The 15,626-nt window shown below is 37.4% G+C and overlaps 1 protein-coding gene across 4 annotated transcripts in view; it reads left to right on the top strand.

Moving 5' to 3' along the window:
• dock11 (dedicator of cytokinesis 11) overlaps positions 1-15,626 on the top strand; it is a 130,537-nt gene that overhangs the window by 54,109 nt on the left and 60,802 nt on the right. For all 4 annotated transcript variants that reach the window (XM_073859845.1, XM_073859842.1, XM_073859844.1 and 1 more), the window contains exons 24-27: positions 1,702-1,771; positions 2,154-2,279; positions 7,954-8,028; positions 8,841-8,984. In XM_073859845.1, coding sequence (XP_073715946.1) covers positions 1,702-1,771; positions 2,154-2,279; positions 7,954-8,028; positions 8,841-8,984 — 415 coding nt within the window. The remainder of the gene's footprint in view (positions 1-1,701; positions 1,772-2,153; positions 2,280-7,953; positions 8,029-8,840; positions 8,985-15,626) is intronic.

Raw genomic sequence — 15,626 nt, 5'->3', positions numbered from 1 at the left:
GAATGAATTTACCAGTAAATACAAAAATGTGCTGTTCACACATGCAGTGACATTCCGTCTTTTTACCAGTAAGACATCATTCACACATCAGTATCAAAATACCGGTAAATTCATTGAGAAAGCGGAAGTACCTGTGGTGCGCGTTGAGCTCAGTGTTGTATTTGTAAACAATCCACGTCGTTCATATCCACGGTCCGTATTTTGTTGTTTTTACGTCTGTGGTAAACTCTGGCAGTCGCGAAGTTGCTCATGACCAAACAACATTGCATGAGGCGACGTCAAACCGAAAATGCATTTTAAACAACAGTAGGCTACTGTTTGCACTTTAGGCTTCACAGAGAGCGTGCTAAGGACGTCGGCAATTCTGCAAGTATGTGGTAAGCTGTTTTAAACAACTTTGGTGAAGAAATGTGGATGTAAACTTCAGGTGTGCTCGACTTTCAAGCAGCGTGTGTGTGGAAAGTCCGTAAAACAGTGCAGGGGTAAACGTGTCATCTCTATTAAAACATTATGATTGGTCTGAAGCTGTCAGCGCGGTCTGACGTCGTCCGTTCTAAATGCCGGTATTCCTATATTTTTCGTTCACACATAGCGCCTACTGGTAAATTACTGGTAATCTTACAACCTGTCTTACTGGTAAATTGGGAGCACTGATTTACCGGAAAGGTTCTGTTCACACATGATCTGTTAACTGCAATTTACCAGTAAATTACCAGTAAAGACTGCATGTGTAAAAGGGACTAGTGTCTTCAAAATAAAAAGTACTGTCTGTCACCATTGTTTATGAACAAGATAGTCAAATGGCTTAATCATGTTTTCATTATGACAGTTTACTTTATAAATGTTTTCCAATGCAAAAAAGTCACATCTTGGTGACACTACCTGAAAATGCTCAAGACAGCACTATATACTATTTCCACAGCTATTTGAAAAATACAGTAAATTAACACATTACTGTATTTAGTGAGGTAACTGAGTACAAGACACTGAATAACGTATGTATGTTTTATATTTTTACTGCATATGCTCTTTGTAATTCTAATTTGTTCACAGCATTGTGCAAAAGAAAAACAACACCCTTATTTACAACAAACATAAACTCCCTTTGGCTGTGCACAATATTGCAGTACATATTGGAACTGAACATACAACAAACATAGTACTGTAATCATTCTTGCACATCCAGATTCCTCTCTTTCTGGCCACATAATTAAAAAAATATATATATTTTAGGAGACATTTTCGGGGAAAAAAGATTTTAAAAAATGATTTTGACAACTAGTTCAACATTTTTATACAGTATGTAATGGCTCAAGCAATGAAATGAGGACTCTTCGTTTTATATGGAATGACTATTCAGCATTCACAAGTATAGTTAATTTTGACTGACACGACATAATAAAATTATAATGTTATAAAACAGCAGAGAGTTGTATGAAAGCAATTGATGCATGTCCAAAAGCATTTGCAATTTGTTCGAAGGAATGAGAAACTGCTACTATGATGTGCACAAATGACTAAATGTTGTGGATGTTGAACTATCTGTTGTGCAAATGTAAATAGTGATGTGAGAAATGCACCAAAGCGACTGAGAAAAACTGTATTTATCCATCCATTTGTGTCTGTGGCCTTTTCATGTGTTTTGATGGTTTTGGGAATGCTCACTTACATTAACATGGCTCATGTGATTGTTATTCACAGTGTAATCATTCACATCGTGTCTCAGTGTCATGAAGAGGGTCTGGAACATTACCTGCGCTCCTTTCTCAAGGTACAACACATTCATATCTACTCTTATAATTAATACTCTGCTTTAACTTTATCATTTAGCAGGTCATTATCGCAAAATAAACCCTGATTGAGTGATAAGGATATAATTCATGAATGACTGTGTAGCACTGTTTTAGCAACAACCCTAGCAAAACATGTAGTTTAACTGTCTGTGCAGTCTTATTCACTACTTTCAAACAAGAACCAAAAAGCGTTTTTCAATTTTGCACTAAAGTATTTATACGGTGAGAAATCTTGGCTAATTGCTTATTTGAAATATATCTATTTTTTATTTTAAGCTTTTATTTAGCTTCTGGGCATGGCCTTTAAAATGTAAAATATTTATTGTCCGATCAAAGTGTTTTTTATTTTTTATTTTACAGTATGTGTTTCGGACCAACAACTCAACTTCAGGAAACTCGGTGACAACTCATGAAGTTTTAGCTGTAGCAGTAACGGCTATACTCAAGCAGACTGCAGACTTCAACACATGTGACAAACTAATCAAGGTAGGGTAGCTGTTAAACTCCTGAATAATCTTTGTGTTCTGGTTGTGTGATCTGAAAGCTATAAAAACTCCAGTCCATATCCGTTTTTATTTTATGATGTTTTTCCGCTCGAGTGCCAAGGTAGCAATAAAAAACGTTTTAACATCTATTGCTGTAATCTCTGTTTGCACAGTAGATGGTGCTGCTGTATTTATGTTTATTTGGTCTTAATGGACTACTTGCACAACTACTTTCCTGTTTTTTCAGTACTTCTCAGTCATTTAAAGTAAGAGTCTTCAGCACAACTACATGCATGTGTTATTCATCCTTTCTACTTTTTTATTAAAACAGTAAATCACGTTCATAGCTTTAACGGGACAAATCTTAAATTAGTTGAAATTCACCTCTTATATATCCTATTAAATTCACCCATATATATGAAGAGTTTGGTTCCATCGCCTATATAAATGTGCATTCATCTTTGCCATATTATATTCATGTAGATGACTAGTGTTATACACTGATAAAAAAAATAAACATAAATGTAAATAATATAAACACTTACTTAGTCATAATAAGAACAATGTCATTGCTGAGGTTATACTTGACGTCATTGCTTAACATTTTTCACAGCGATCAGCTGTAAAATGTTTTGGTCCTGCTCGATTTTCGTTGACTTTGAGTAAAATTATGGAAAGTTTTTCATAAGATCCCCTGAGGTCAATGTGTCGAGTTCCTCTCGCCTGAATTATTAGATGTTGATGGCTTACGTTTCTTTCCCGTTACAAAAAAACATCAAAGGTTTATCAATGCCATTAAAGTAATATTTTGTTTGTTTGTTGATCAAGAAGTACAAAATAGATGAAGAAAACTAGGATTCCGTGTACTCAACGCGACGCCATTGTTTGTTTACATTGCGTGGAATGGTGGGCTGTAATTTGTGGAGTGGATTTATTGCATTCTGTGGAAAAGGAGGAGTGGCGTTTATTGCGTTTTGGGAAAAAAGGGAGAAAATATGACAGAATAACATGGCGGATATTGGATTTTGCGTAAAATTAAGAATTTACTTTTAAATACTGACCTGATATAATACTGATTCTGGCAGTAACTCATTTTTTTCAAAAATGACATTTATTGCATTTTGGAACCAAACTCTTCATATATATTATACATTATTCCATAACATAATAATAATAAGCTCATCCAAACTATGGCATAACAGAAATGCAACTTTGGAAATTATGTTGGTGACTAAAAGCATCGAAAATAAACCAAAACTCTGTTATATTTTACTATTTGAAGTGCAGTCACCCTTTGCCTAGAAATTGTTGAACCATATGCATGTCATTTTTTTTAAGAAGCTTCTTAAATTTTCAATTTAGGATGAATTTTAAAGAGTATAGAAAGAATTCATATTTAATGTGGGCTCTTATTGACTGCTTTTTCTTCAATATTCAGTGTAAGTCATCTATTTCAAAAATAATATATATATATATTTTTTAAGTTTTCTAATAACAAAAATTTATCTGTTTGGCACAGGTATATTTTTGTCTACAAAAGTAATTTGAAGTATTTAACCATACACCTTCAGGTTAAATGATTTTTAAGATCATAGCCAACATTTTAGTCAAGTGTGTCCAAACTTTTGTTGTACTTGTAAAATGTACTTCTTATCACTGTACTTCTCGATAATAGTATTTCGATTCATTGATGATTGATGATACTTCATATGATACGAAAATCATGTTCAGTGACACATGCAAATTTATGTACATTTTAAATAAATCAGCTGGCAAGTCTTTAAAAATCATACAGGTCTGAAAAAGGCAGATTTTCCTCCAAGTGAAACAATTCATTAACCACTGCTTGCAAAAAACAATGTGCATTTACCTTTGGACATAAAGCAACCTGTCAATAAAACAATGTTCTCACGCATGACACGTTTTTGAGATCTGAAGTTGTTTAATTCAAGCAGTGTTGGTATTTACACCACGTTCCAAATTATTATGCACATGCCATTTTTGTTTATTTTTCTAATACAGTCAGTAAGTTTACAAATTTTATTTTACCCTCAATGGTTATATGACAGTGTGGATGTTATTATATTCAAATGAAATAAAAATATCAAAAGTTACTTTATTACTTATATGCTGTTCCAAGCACTATCAAATTTATAATAATGTAATGAATTAAAATGATCCATAAACAGAGATCTATAGCCTTTATTAGTCTCTTTAACCTTTTGTGAGGTGCGGTAGACCACTGTGTGAGGAGAAATACTGAAATGCTATTGTTTACATTTGCTATGTTTGCTATAGTTATTGGTTTCTCCTGAATTAAAGGAGTCATCTGATCCGAGTTCATGTTTTCCTTATAGTGTTAAGAGCTGTTTGTGCAATCTGTGAAGTTTGTAAAAGTCTCAAACCCAAAGATATGTTCTTTTTAAAGCCCAGGCCCCAAATATATACGCAAAGAAAGAAGGCATAACTTTAATTTGTGCTGTAGTATTGTTGCTGCGCCCGTCATGCAGTATTGCATTGGGAGCGAATATTACAAATATGGTAAGGAGCGGAACATTTCCGTCACACGTTCGAGGTATTCGGCCAATCACAATGCACTGGTTTGTTGGCCAATCAGACCACATGCTTTTCATCATACGATGAGCTTTGTACAAATCGACGCGTTTTAGAAATGCGGGGCGTAAAGGAGCAACAATAATGTACGGCAGGGCTATTCAAATCTTACCCTGGAGGGCTGAGCACTGCATGGTTTAGCTCCACCCCTAATCAAACACACCTGAGCAAGCTAATTAAGGTCTTCATGATCACTAATCACATGTGGTTAAATTTGGGTTGGAGCTCAACTATGCAGTTCTTTACACTTTTGCTTTCACAAGGCTTAGTGCAAGTAGTCTATTCACATTATTGTACACAATTAGAAAACTGAATGCTCATTCCTGAGCTGATCATTGGACTCAAAGGTCATATCTGTGACTTTTATCTATAAGTGAATGGAAAGAAAAGTGCTTTGTACAGTCAGTGCCTTTCATTTTCACTTTGCCTTTGTGTTTATGATTTATAATATCTTATCTACCATTTTATTATCTCTAGAGTTATATAGTTTAAGATATTTTGGGTTTTGTTGAAATTGTTTTAAAAATGGGTGACTTTTGATTGCAAACTTTATACTCTTAGCTTTTTTTACAGAGGTGGTACATTTAAGTCTTCATTTGATGTACAAAAAACAATCAAGATATTTAAAAGATGTCATTTTGTTATTTTTTTCAAATGACATTTATCCGATTTTGTCAGGTAACGGGAGGACAAAAAGGTTTCACAAAAAAGACTTTTATTAATGAACAACAACAAGAAAACAAAAGCCCACGAGGGGGCAAACAACAAAAACAAGTTACTTTAACCCAAGACAGACTAAACAATAAACTTGACTATAAACTAGGCAATAAACATGACAGTAAACTACACTTGACTAAGACTTGACATTTGCATAAACTTCTCACATGGAAAGTACAAAACAAACAAGCATAGAACAGCAAACACAAGGGTATTAAAGGAACAGTATGTAAGAAATGTATATAAATTAATCATAAAATGGCCCTGACAGGGGCGCTGCTAAGGAATTTGGGCCCCATGAAAAGAATCTTGACAGGGCCCCCAACACAGCTGAGACTTTTTTCATATTCATTTACATAAAATCATGCGCTTTTATGGTATTTTGACTACCAATGGGGTGAGCACATTTTTCTTGAATTTAGTGTTTAAGAAAAATGTTCAAGATTTTTTTGCTTACTCCATTGGCAGATATTTTTGCTTGTTTTATGCACAAAATCCCTTAAATGTAATATTTTTGGTCTAAAAACTAGACTTATTTTCTTGGGTCGTTTTGCTCATCATGAAAAAGCATCTTTATTTAAGAAATTTTAGACATTTTTACTGAAAACAAGACAAAAATACTAAGAATTTTTTCTTGAAAATCATAGAATCGTGCATAAATAAACGTGCTTACTTGTCGAAAAATGCTACCATGAGACCTGGGGCCTCGTGTACAAAGCGTGCGCGTTAGCACAGAAAAGTGCCGTAGGCTACGATCATTGTCACGGACGGGCGGTCCACTAACAATTTAGGCCTACTTACAAACCCACCTTTTCTTGTGAAAAATTGTCGACCCTTTGCCTCTTTCACTTCTTCTTATTTTTTTCTCTTTACGTTTTTGACTTCCAGATTTTTGAGGCATTTTCACTTCCTTGTCAGTCAAGTTGATATTCTGCCGGCACTATAAGTGAAGTCAAGCTGTGTTGCCTGGATTATACAATTTGGGCGGACTGAACCATTTTATGACAATTGAGAGGGGGGAAAGGGGCACACAGACGTTTGTGTTTCCTAAACAAATAATTTTTTTGATACCAGGAAACAGCAAATAGAATAATTTAAAGTTAGTAATTTTTACTATTAAATATTTTTTAGCACCACAGTTTTGGGGGCTTCTCTGGGCCCCCTCTTACTCGTGGGCCCCGAGAATCATCATTGTTTACCCCCCCTTTACAGCACCACTGGGACCTGATATGTCACTAGACATCAAGAAATCATTTTCATTTTAAATACTTATGTCATTGACAACAGTGGCCAGGCCAGGAAATTGTCATTTAAAAAGTGGAGTTGCAGCCCTCAACTGATGTTTATGTTGTCATGTTGTGTACTGGCCACCAGTTGTCTTATTGCAGTACCAGTTTTAGCCACAAGTTTTGTGATTGCAGTACCAGTTTTGGCCACAATCCTACATACTGTTCCTTTAAATAAGGGAGCAAATCAAGAGGGGAACAGGTGACACGAATTAAACAATAATGGGATGATTAACGAGGAAACGAGGGGGCAATTCCAAGAACGCAACTTGCGGACTTGCGTTCTTGTGAAGATCGGTTTTGCCAGGCGACCTTGGAAGAACGAACTCGGAAGGTCGCGAGAACACAGAACGCACTTGTGAGAATTGAGATGTGTGCAATCTTCCTGTTGGTCACCTGACCTCCGCCATTGTTTTGCCGCAATGACTTCTGGGGCGTAAAGCGATTTCAGCACGCAAGTCTGCACTCGATGCATCCTCGATATCAAGAACACATCCAGGTATTTTCATGTGTCCTCTGTACTTGTGTTCTTGGGAATTGGAATTGAAGTTCGACGGTTAATGGTGACATAGAGCGAGAACACAAGGACGCAAGATCGCTGAAGAACGCATATTGAGAAACAGCCAGAAAGCACATGGCTTTCACACAAAACATGGGCCTGTCATGATCCTGCCTCAAGACTAATAACAAAACAAGGACAAGAGGGTAGAATCATGACAGATTTATTCATAATTTTAAATTGTAGCAAAGCAGCTTTATAGTGACTTGAGAGTAGAAGGCTAAAGGCAAATATAAAAATGGGATATGGAATATATAGAATTTATGGTATTATTACAAAACACAAGTACTTAGCAGTACCAACTGCGAAAACAATCATGAAATGTATATATCAGTAATACTAACTATATAAATAGTTAATATTTAATAAGAATAATATTTCTTTGGTATGTATTATATGGTCCAGGTATGTGATGTACACCTTTATATACTGTATTTAGAATGACTGTATGCCCGTCCATATTGTTTCATGTTATTTCTCTCCCTCTGTCTCATATCAAGTATTCCTGGTTCTTCTTCGAGACTATGGCTAAGTCAATGGCACAGTACCTTCAGGATGGCAACAGAATGAAAATGAGTGTACTGTACTCTCCACACTTGTAAGCCAAGATGTCATTAGATCACAACCTCGAAGTACTATTACCAAGTAACAGCCTCATTTAATGTTATCTGAGAGAAATGTGGACTCAATTGTATTCCATTTTTTTTATTCGTCATCATTTTGTACATTTGAGTGCAACAGACTTGCATGTAAATAATTCTGAGGTACCAGGGCAGGATGTTGTTATCAACTTGACGTATGTGCGCAAACTTCCTCATTCTTATAAAGTGTGTATGGTCAAAGTATTTGAAAAAGAAACTCGCATGTGTACACCATCCATGTGTTTGACATTTTCTTTAAGCTTCACATTTCCATCACTTCATTCCAGACATGTTCAGACCCATTTGACATGCCTGTGAGTCACATTTGCATAACCGAAACCATGATCTTGTATGTTATTTACAGGTTTGTCGTAAGAGGTGTGTTGTTTAAACCTGCCTTAAGGCATTACATAACATACTGTACATCAAAAACAATATATACGATTTTCTATTTTTATTTGGTAGACTCTTTTATCCAATGCAACTTACAATTTCATATTGTCCAATTTGGGCTACTTTGTGTTCAGGTTGTCTTTGCTTTTTCTTTCCTTGTAAGTGTGGACAGCTAAAATAAGAAGAAAATCATTCCACATTAATTACATTTATTTATAATAATTGTAATATTTAGAATAATTGTAGTTATTGGATTGTGTTTGTTTGCTCCATCCACTGAAACTAAGCAGAAATCTGTTCATTCCTGTAACACACTTTATTAAGTGTTGGCCCCCCTGTTTTACCTACAGATGCCTCGTGCTCAAAGGTTTCCCGACTCGTTCCACCAGGCGTTGCAGTCTCTGCTGTTGTCAATCATCCCTCACATCACCATCCGCTACGTGGAGATTCCTGAGGAGGCCCGTTGCATCAATTTCGGCCTGGCTTTCTTTATTAAGGTCAGGCCTAAAGATATAGTACTTCAATTTAGGTCAGGTTGAATTCTTTAGGACTTCATTAAGGTCAGGTCTAACTCTTTAGGACTTCATTAAGGTCAGGTCGAACTCTTTAGGGCTTCATTAAGGTCAGGTCGAACTCTTTAGGACCTCATTAAGGTCAGGCCGAACTATTTATGGCTTCATTAAGGTCAGGTCGAACTCTTTAGGACCTCATTAAGGTCATATCTAACTCTTTAGGACCTCATTAAGGTCAGGTCGAACTCTTTAGTACCTCTTTAAGGTCAGGTCTAACTCTTTAGGACCTCATTAAAGTCAGGTCTAACTCTCTAGGACTTCATTAAGGTCAGGTCTAACTCTTTAGGACTTCATTAAGGTCAGGTCGAACTCTTTAGGGCTTCATTAAGGTCAGGTCGAACTCTTTAGGACCTCATTAAGGTCAGATCTAACTCTTTAGGACCTCATTAAGGTCAGGTCGAACTCATTAGGGCTTCAGTAAGGTCAGATCGAATGCTTTAGGATCTCATTAAGGTCAGGTCTAACTCTTTAGGACCCCATTAAGGTCAGGTCTAACTCTCTATGACTTCATTAAGGTCAGATCTAACTCTTGAGGACTTCATTAAGGTCAGGTCTAACTCTTTAGTACATCATTAAGGTCAGATCTAACTCTTTAGGACCTCATTAAGGTCAGGTTGAACTCTTTAGGACTTCATTAAGGTCGGGTCGAACTCTTTAGGACTTCATTAAGGTCCGGTCTAACTCTTTAGGACTTCATTAAGGTCAGGTCTAACTCTTTAGGACTTCATTAAGGTCAGGTCTAACTCTCTAGGACCTCATTAAGGTCGGGTCTAACTCTCTAGGACCTCATTAAGGTCAGGTCGAACTCTCTAGGACTTCATTAAGGTCAGGTCTAACTCTCTAGGACCTCATTAAGGTCAGGTCGAACTCTTTAGGGCCTTATTAAGGTCAGGTCGAACTCATTAGGGCTTTATTAAGGTCAGGTCTAACTTTTTAGGACTTCATTAAGGTCAGGTTGAACTCTTTAGGACCTCATTAAGGTCAGGTCTAACTCTCTAGGACCTCATTAAGGTCAGGTCTAACTCTCTAGGACTTCATTAAGGTCAGGTCCAACTCTCTATGACCTCATTAAGGTCAGGTCTAACTCTCTAGGACCTCATTAAGGTCAGGTCTAACTCTCTAGGACTTCATTAAGGTCAGGTCTAACTCTCTAGGACCTCATTAAGGTCAGGTCTAACTCTCTAGGACCTCATTAAGGTCAGGTCGAACTCTTTAGGGCCTTATTAAGGTCAGGTCGAACTCATTAGGGCTTTATTAAGGTCAGGTCTAACTTTTTAAGACTTCATTAAGGTCAGGTCTAACTCTCTAGGACCTCATTAAGGTCGGGTCTAACTCTCTAGGACCTCATTAAGGTCAGGTCTAACTCTTTGGGGCCTTATTAAGGTCAGGTCGAACTCATTAGGACTTCATTAAGGTCAGGTCGAACTCTTTAGGACTTCATTAAGGTCAGGTCTAACTCTCTAGGACTTCATTAAGGTCAGGTCGAACTCTTTAGGGCTTCATTAAGGTCAGGTCGAACTTTTTAGGACCTCATTAAGGTCAGATCTAACTTTTTAGGACCTCATTAAGGTCGGGTCGAACTATTTATGGCTTCATTAAGGTCAGGTCGAACTCTTTAGGACCTCATTAAGGTCAGGCCTAACTCTTTAGGACTTCATTAATGTCAGGTCTAACTCTCTAGGACCTCTTTAAGGTCAGGTCTAACTCTCTAGGACCTCTTTAAGGTCAGGTCTAACTCTCTAGGACCTCATTAAGGTCAGGTCTAACTCTCTAGGACTTCATTAAGGTCAGGTCTAACTCTCTAGGACCTCATTAAGGTCAGGTCGAACTCTCTAGGACTTCATTAAGGTCAGGTCTAACTCTCTAGGACCTCATTAAGGTCAGGTCGAACTCTTTAGGGCCTTATTAAGGTCAGGTCGAACTCATTAGGCTTTATTAAGGTCAGGTATAACTATTTAGGACTCAATAAGATCAGTTACAAATAATTAGGACCTCATTAAGGTCAGGTCTAAATCTTAAGGACCTCATTAAGGTCAAGTCTAACTCTCTAGGACTTCATTAAGGTCAGGTCTAACTCTCTATGACCTCATTAAGGTCAGGTCTAACTCTCTAGGACCTCATTAAGGTCAGGTCTAACTCTCTAGGACTTCATTAAGGTCAGGTCTAACTCTCTAGGACCTCATTAAGGTCAGGTCGAACTCTCTAGGACCTCATTAAGGTCAGGTCGAACTCTTTAGGGCCTTATTAAGGTCAGGTCAAACTCATTAGGGCTTTATTAAGGTCAGGTCTAACTTTTTAGGACTTCATTAAGGTCAGGTCTAACTCTCTAGGACCTCATTAAGGTCGGGTCTAACTCTCTAGGACCTCATTAAGGTCAGGTCTAACTCTTTGGGGCCTTATTAAGGTCAGGTCGAACTCATTAGGACTTCATTAAGGTCAGGTCGAACTCTTTAGGACTTCATTAAGGTCAGGTCTAACTCTCTAGGACTTCATTAAGGTCAGGTGGAACTCTTTAGGGCTTCATTAAGGTCAGGTCGAACTTTTTAGGACCTCATTAAGGTCAGATCTAACTTTTTAGGACCTCATTAAGGTCGGGTCGAACTATTTATGGCTTCATTAAGGTCAGGTCGAACTCTTTAGGACCTCATTAAGGTCAGGCCTAACTCTTTAGGACTTCATTAATGTCAGGTCTAACTCTCTAGGACCTCATTAAGGTCAGGTCTAACTCTCTAGGACCTCATTAAGGTCAGGTCTAACTCTCTAGGACTTCATTAAGGTCAGGTCTAACTCTCTAGGACCTCATTAAGGTCAGGTCGAACTCTCTAGGACTTCATTAAGGTCAGGTCTAACTCTCTAGGACCTCATTAAGGTCAGGTCGAACTCTTTAGGACTTCATTAAGGTCAGGTCTAACTCATTAGGGCTTTATTAAGGTCAGGTCTAACTTTTTAGGACTTCATTAAGGTCAGGTTGAACTCTTTAGGACCTCATTAAGGTCAGGTCTAACTTTTTAGGGCCTCATTAAGGTCAGGTCGAACTCATTAGGGCTTCATTAAGGTCAGGTCTAACTCTCTAGGACTTCATTAAGGTCAGCTCTAACTCTCTAGGACCTCATTAAGGTCAGGTCAAACTCTCTAGGACTTCATTAAGGTCAGGTCTAACTCTCTAGGACCTCATTAAGGTCAGGTCGAACTCTTTAGGGCTTTATTAAGGTCAGGTCGAACTCATTAGGGCTTTATTAAGGTCAGGTCTAACTTTTTAGGACTTCATTAAGGTCAGGTTGAACTCTTTAGGACCTCATTAAGGTCAGGTCCCTGCTGAAAAAAACAGCATACCAGCAAGACCAGCTTATGTTGTGTTTTGGTCCTGGTTTGCTAGTGAACACCAGCTAAACCAGCATCCAACCAGCATCAGCACCAGCATTAGCACCAGCTAAACCAGCATCAAACCAGCATTAGCACCAGCTAAACCAGCATTAGCACCAGCATCCCATGCTGGTCATACCAGCATATGTTGTGTTTTGGTGCTGGTATGCTGGTGACCACCAGCATAGACCAGCATAATTCCCATGCTGGTTTGATGCTGGTTTTTTTTCAGCAGGGGTCTAACTCTCTATGACTTCATTAAGGTCAGATCTAACTCTTTCGGACTTCATTAAGGTCAGGTCGAACTCTTTAGTACCTCATTAAGGTCAGGTCTAACTCTCTAGGACCTCATTAAGGTCAGATCTAACTCTTTAGGACCTCATTAAGGTCAGGTCGAACTCTTTAGTACCTCATTAAGGTCAGGTCTAACTCTCTAGGACCTCATTAAGGTCAGGTATAACTCTTTAGTACATCATTAAGGTCAGGTCGAACTCTTTAGGCTTCATTAAGGTCAGGTCGAACTCTTTAGGACCTCATTAAAGTCAGGTCTAACTCTCTAGGACTTCATTAAGATCAGGTCTAACTCTTTAGGACCTCATTAAAGTCAGGTGTAACTCTCTATGACTTCATTAAGGTCAGGTCTAACTCTTTAGTACATAATTAAGGTCAGATCTAACTCTTTAGGACCTCATTAAGGTCAGGTCGAACTCTTTAGTACCTCATTAAGGTCAGGTCTAACTCTCTAGGACCTCATTAAGGTCAGATCTAACTCTTTAGGACCTCATTAAGGTCAGGTCGAACTCTTTAGTACCTCATTAAGGTCAGGTCTAACTCTCTAGGACCTCATTAAGGTCAGGTCTAACTCTTTAGGACTTCATTAAGGTCAGGTCTAACTCTTTAGGACTTCATTAAGGTCAGGTCGAACTCTTTAGGACCTCATTAAAGTCAGGTCTAACTCTCTAGGACTTCATTAAGATCAGGTCTAACTCTTTAGGACCTCATTAAAGTCAGGTGTAACTCTCTATGACTTCATTAAGGTCAGGTCTAACTCTTTAGTACATAATTAAGGTCAGATCTAACTCTTTAGGACCTCATTAAGGTCAGGTCGAACTCTTTAGTACCTCATTAAGGTCAGGTCTAACTCTCTAGGACCTCATTAAGGTCAGATCTAACTCTTTAGGACCTCATTAAGGTCAGGTCGAACTCTTTAGTACCTCATTAAGGTCAGGTCTAACTCTCTAGGACCTCATTAAGGTCAGGTCTAACTCTTTAGGACTTCATTAAGGTCAGGTCTAACTCTTTAGGACTTCATTAAGGTCAGGTCGAACTCTTTAGGACCTCATTAAAGTCAGGTCTAACTCTCTAGGACTTCATTAAGATCAGGTCTAACTCTTTAGGACCTCATTAAAGTCAGGTCTAACTCTCTATGACTTCATTAAGGTCAGGTCTAACTCTTTAGTACATAATTAAGGTCAGATCTAACTCTTTAGGACCTCATTAAGGTCAGGTCTTACTCTCTAGGACCTCTTTAAGGGCAGGTCTAACTCTTTAGGACTTCATTAAGGGCAGGTCTAACTCTTTATTACCTCATTAAGGTCAGATATAACTCTTTAGGACCTCATTAAGGTCAAGTCTAACTCTTTAGGACTTCATTAAGGTCAGGTCTAACTCTTATGATAGTAAAGTAGTAAATTAAGGCCTAATATTTTTTTTGCTTCCATATTATCTAGTCTAACACATTTTGGATATGTATTAAAGTTGTAGTGCTTTATTAAGCTCAAGATAAACTCTTTAGCATTTCAATAAAAGATTATTAAAATATTAGTTCACCCAAAATGCATTAATAAAAGAATAACGTCTTTTCATCTAGCAAAACATATATTCATAGTTTCAGATGGCATATACACTAATAATGAAACTGCAAAGATGTAAACTTTGTAGAAGAAAAAAAATGAGGTGAGGCCTACTGTATGTGGATAATTCATAGCTTTTTCTAATGAAATTTCTATCAGTATACACTTCTGTAAATAACTTACACCGGTAATACATCATCTTGTGCAACTGTATAAAAGGTAAAATATTGATAGAAATTATTGTTAAGGGCTGTGGCTCAGGAAAAATGTAGTTTGGGCTTAGTCAACAAGGCAAGGTAAGGCAAGTTTATTTGTATAGCACACTTCATTCACATAGGTCATTGAAAGTGCTTTACATAGAAATGAGAAAACAATATATAAGAGAGAAACAAAAATAAGAGACACACAATAAAATCACAATAAAAACAAGGATACATGAGAATTTAAAATAACAAATAAAGAAAATTAAACAGTTTAGAATATGTAAAAAATAATAAAACATGAGTAAAAGTGACTTGAGTTAAAAGTGCAGTCAGTGTGAAGCAGCACAGTGCTTATTCAGTAAATGCAGAGTTAAACAGATGGGTTTTTAATCTAGATTTAAAGTGTCTACTGTTACAGCACATCTGATCTCTTCTGGAAGCTGATTTCAGCTAGAGGTGGCATAATAGCTAAATGCTGATGCAACTTGTTTTGAGTGAACCCTTGGTATCTAACTGACCTGATCCTAATTATCTGAGTAATCTGTTAGGTTTATATTTATAGTGTGGTCCTAAGCCATGAAGTGATTTATAAATGAGTAACAATACTTTAAAATCTATTCTAAATGTAACTGGAAGCCAGTATAAGGACCTGAGGACTGGAGTAATGTGCTCAGATTTTTTGGTTCTGGTCAGAATTCTGGCAGCAGTGTTCTGACTTTAATTTGTGCCTTTAGACCCCTAGAGACAAGGTATGTGTTAACCTTGAGAGTTTCATCTTTATTTCCAAATACAATGACCTAAAGGATTAATAGTAACATGTTCAACTTCTCATTAATGCAAGTATCTAATCAACCAATCACATGGCAATTGCTTCAATGCATTTAGGGGTGTGGTCCTGTTCAAGAAAGTATACTGAACTCCAAACTGAATGTCAGAATGAGAAAGAAAGGTGATTTAAGCAATTTAGAGCGTGGCATGGTTGTTGGTGCCAAACGGGCCGGTCTAAGTATTTTACAATCTGCTCAGTTACTGGGATTTTCATGCACAACCATTTCTAGGGTTTACAAAGAATGGTGTGAAAAGGGAAAAACATCCAGTATGCGGCAGTCCTGTGGACGAAAATCCTTGTTGATGCTAGAGGTCAGAGG

This window comes from Misgurnus anguillicaudatus, chromosome 21, assembly GCF_027580225.2.
Source record: "Misgurnus anguillicaudatus chromosome 21, ASM2758022v2, whole genome shotgun sequence".
NCBI lineage: Eukaryota > Metazoa > Chordata > Actinopteri > Cypriniformes > Cobitidae > Misgurnus > Misgurnus anguillicaudatus.
This window is presented reverse-complemented; position numbering and strand designations above follow the sequence as displayed.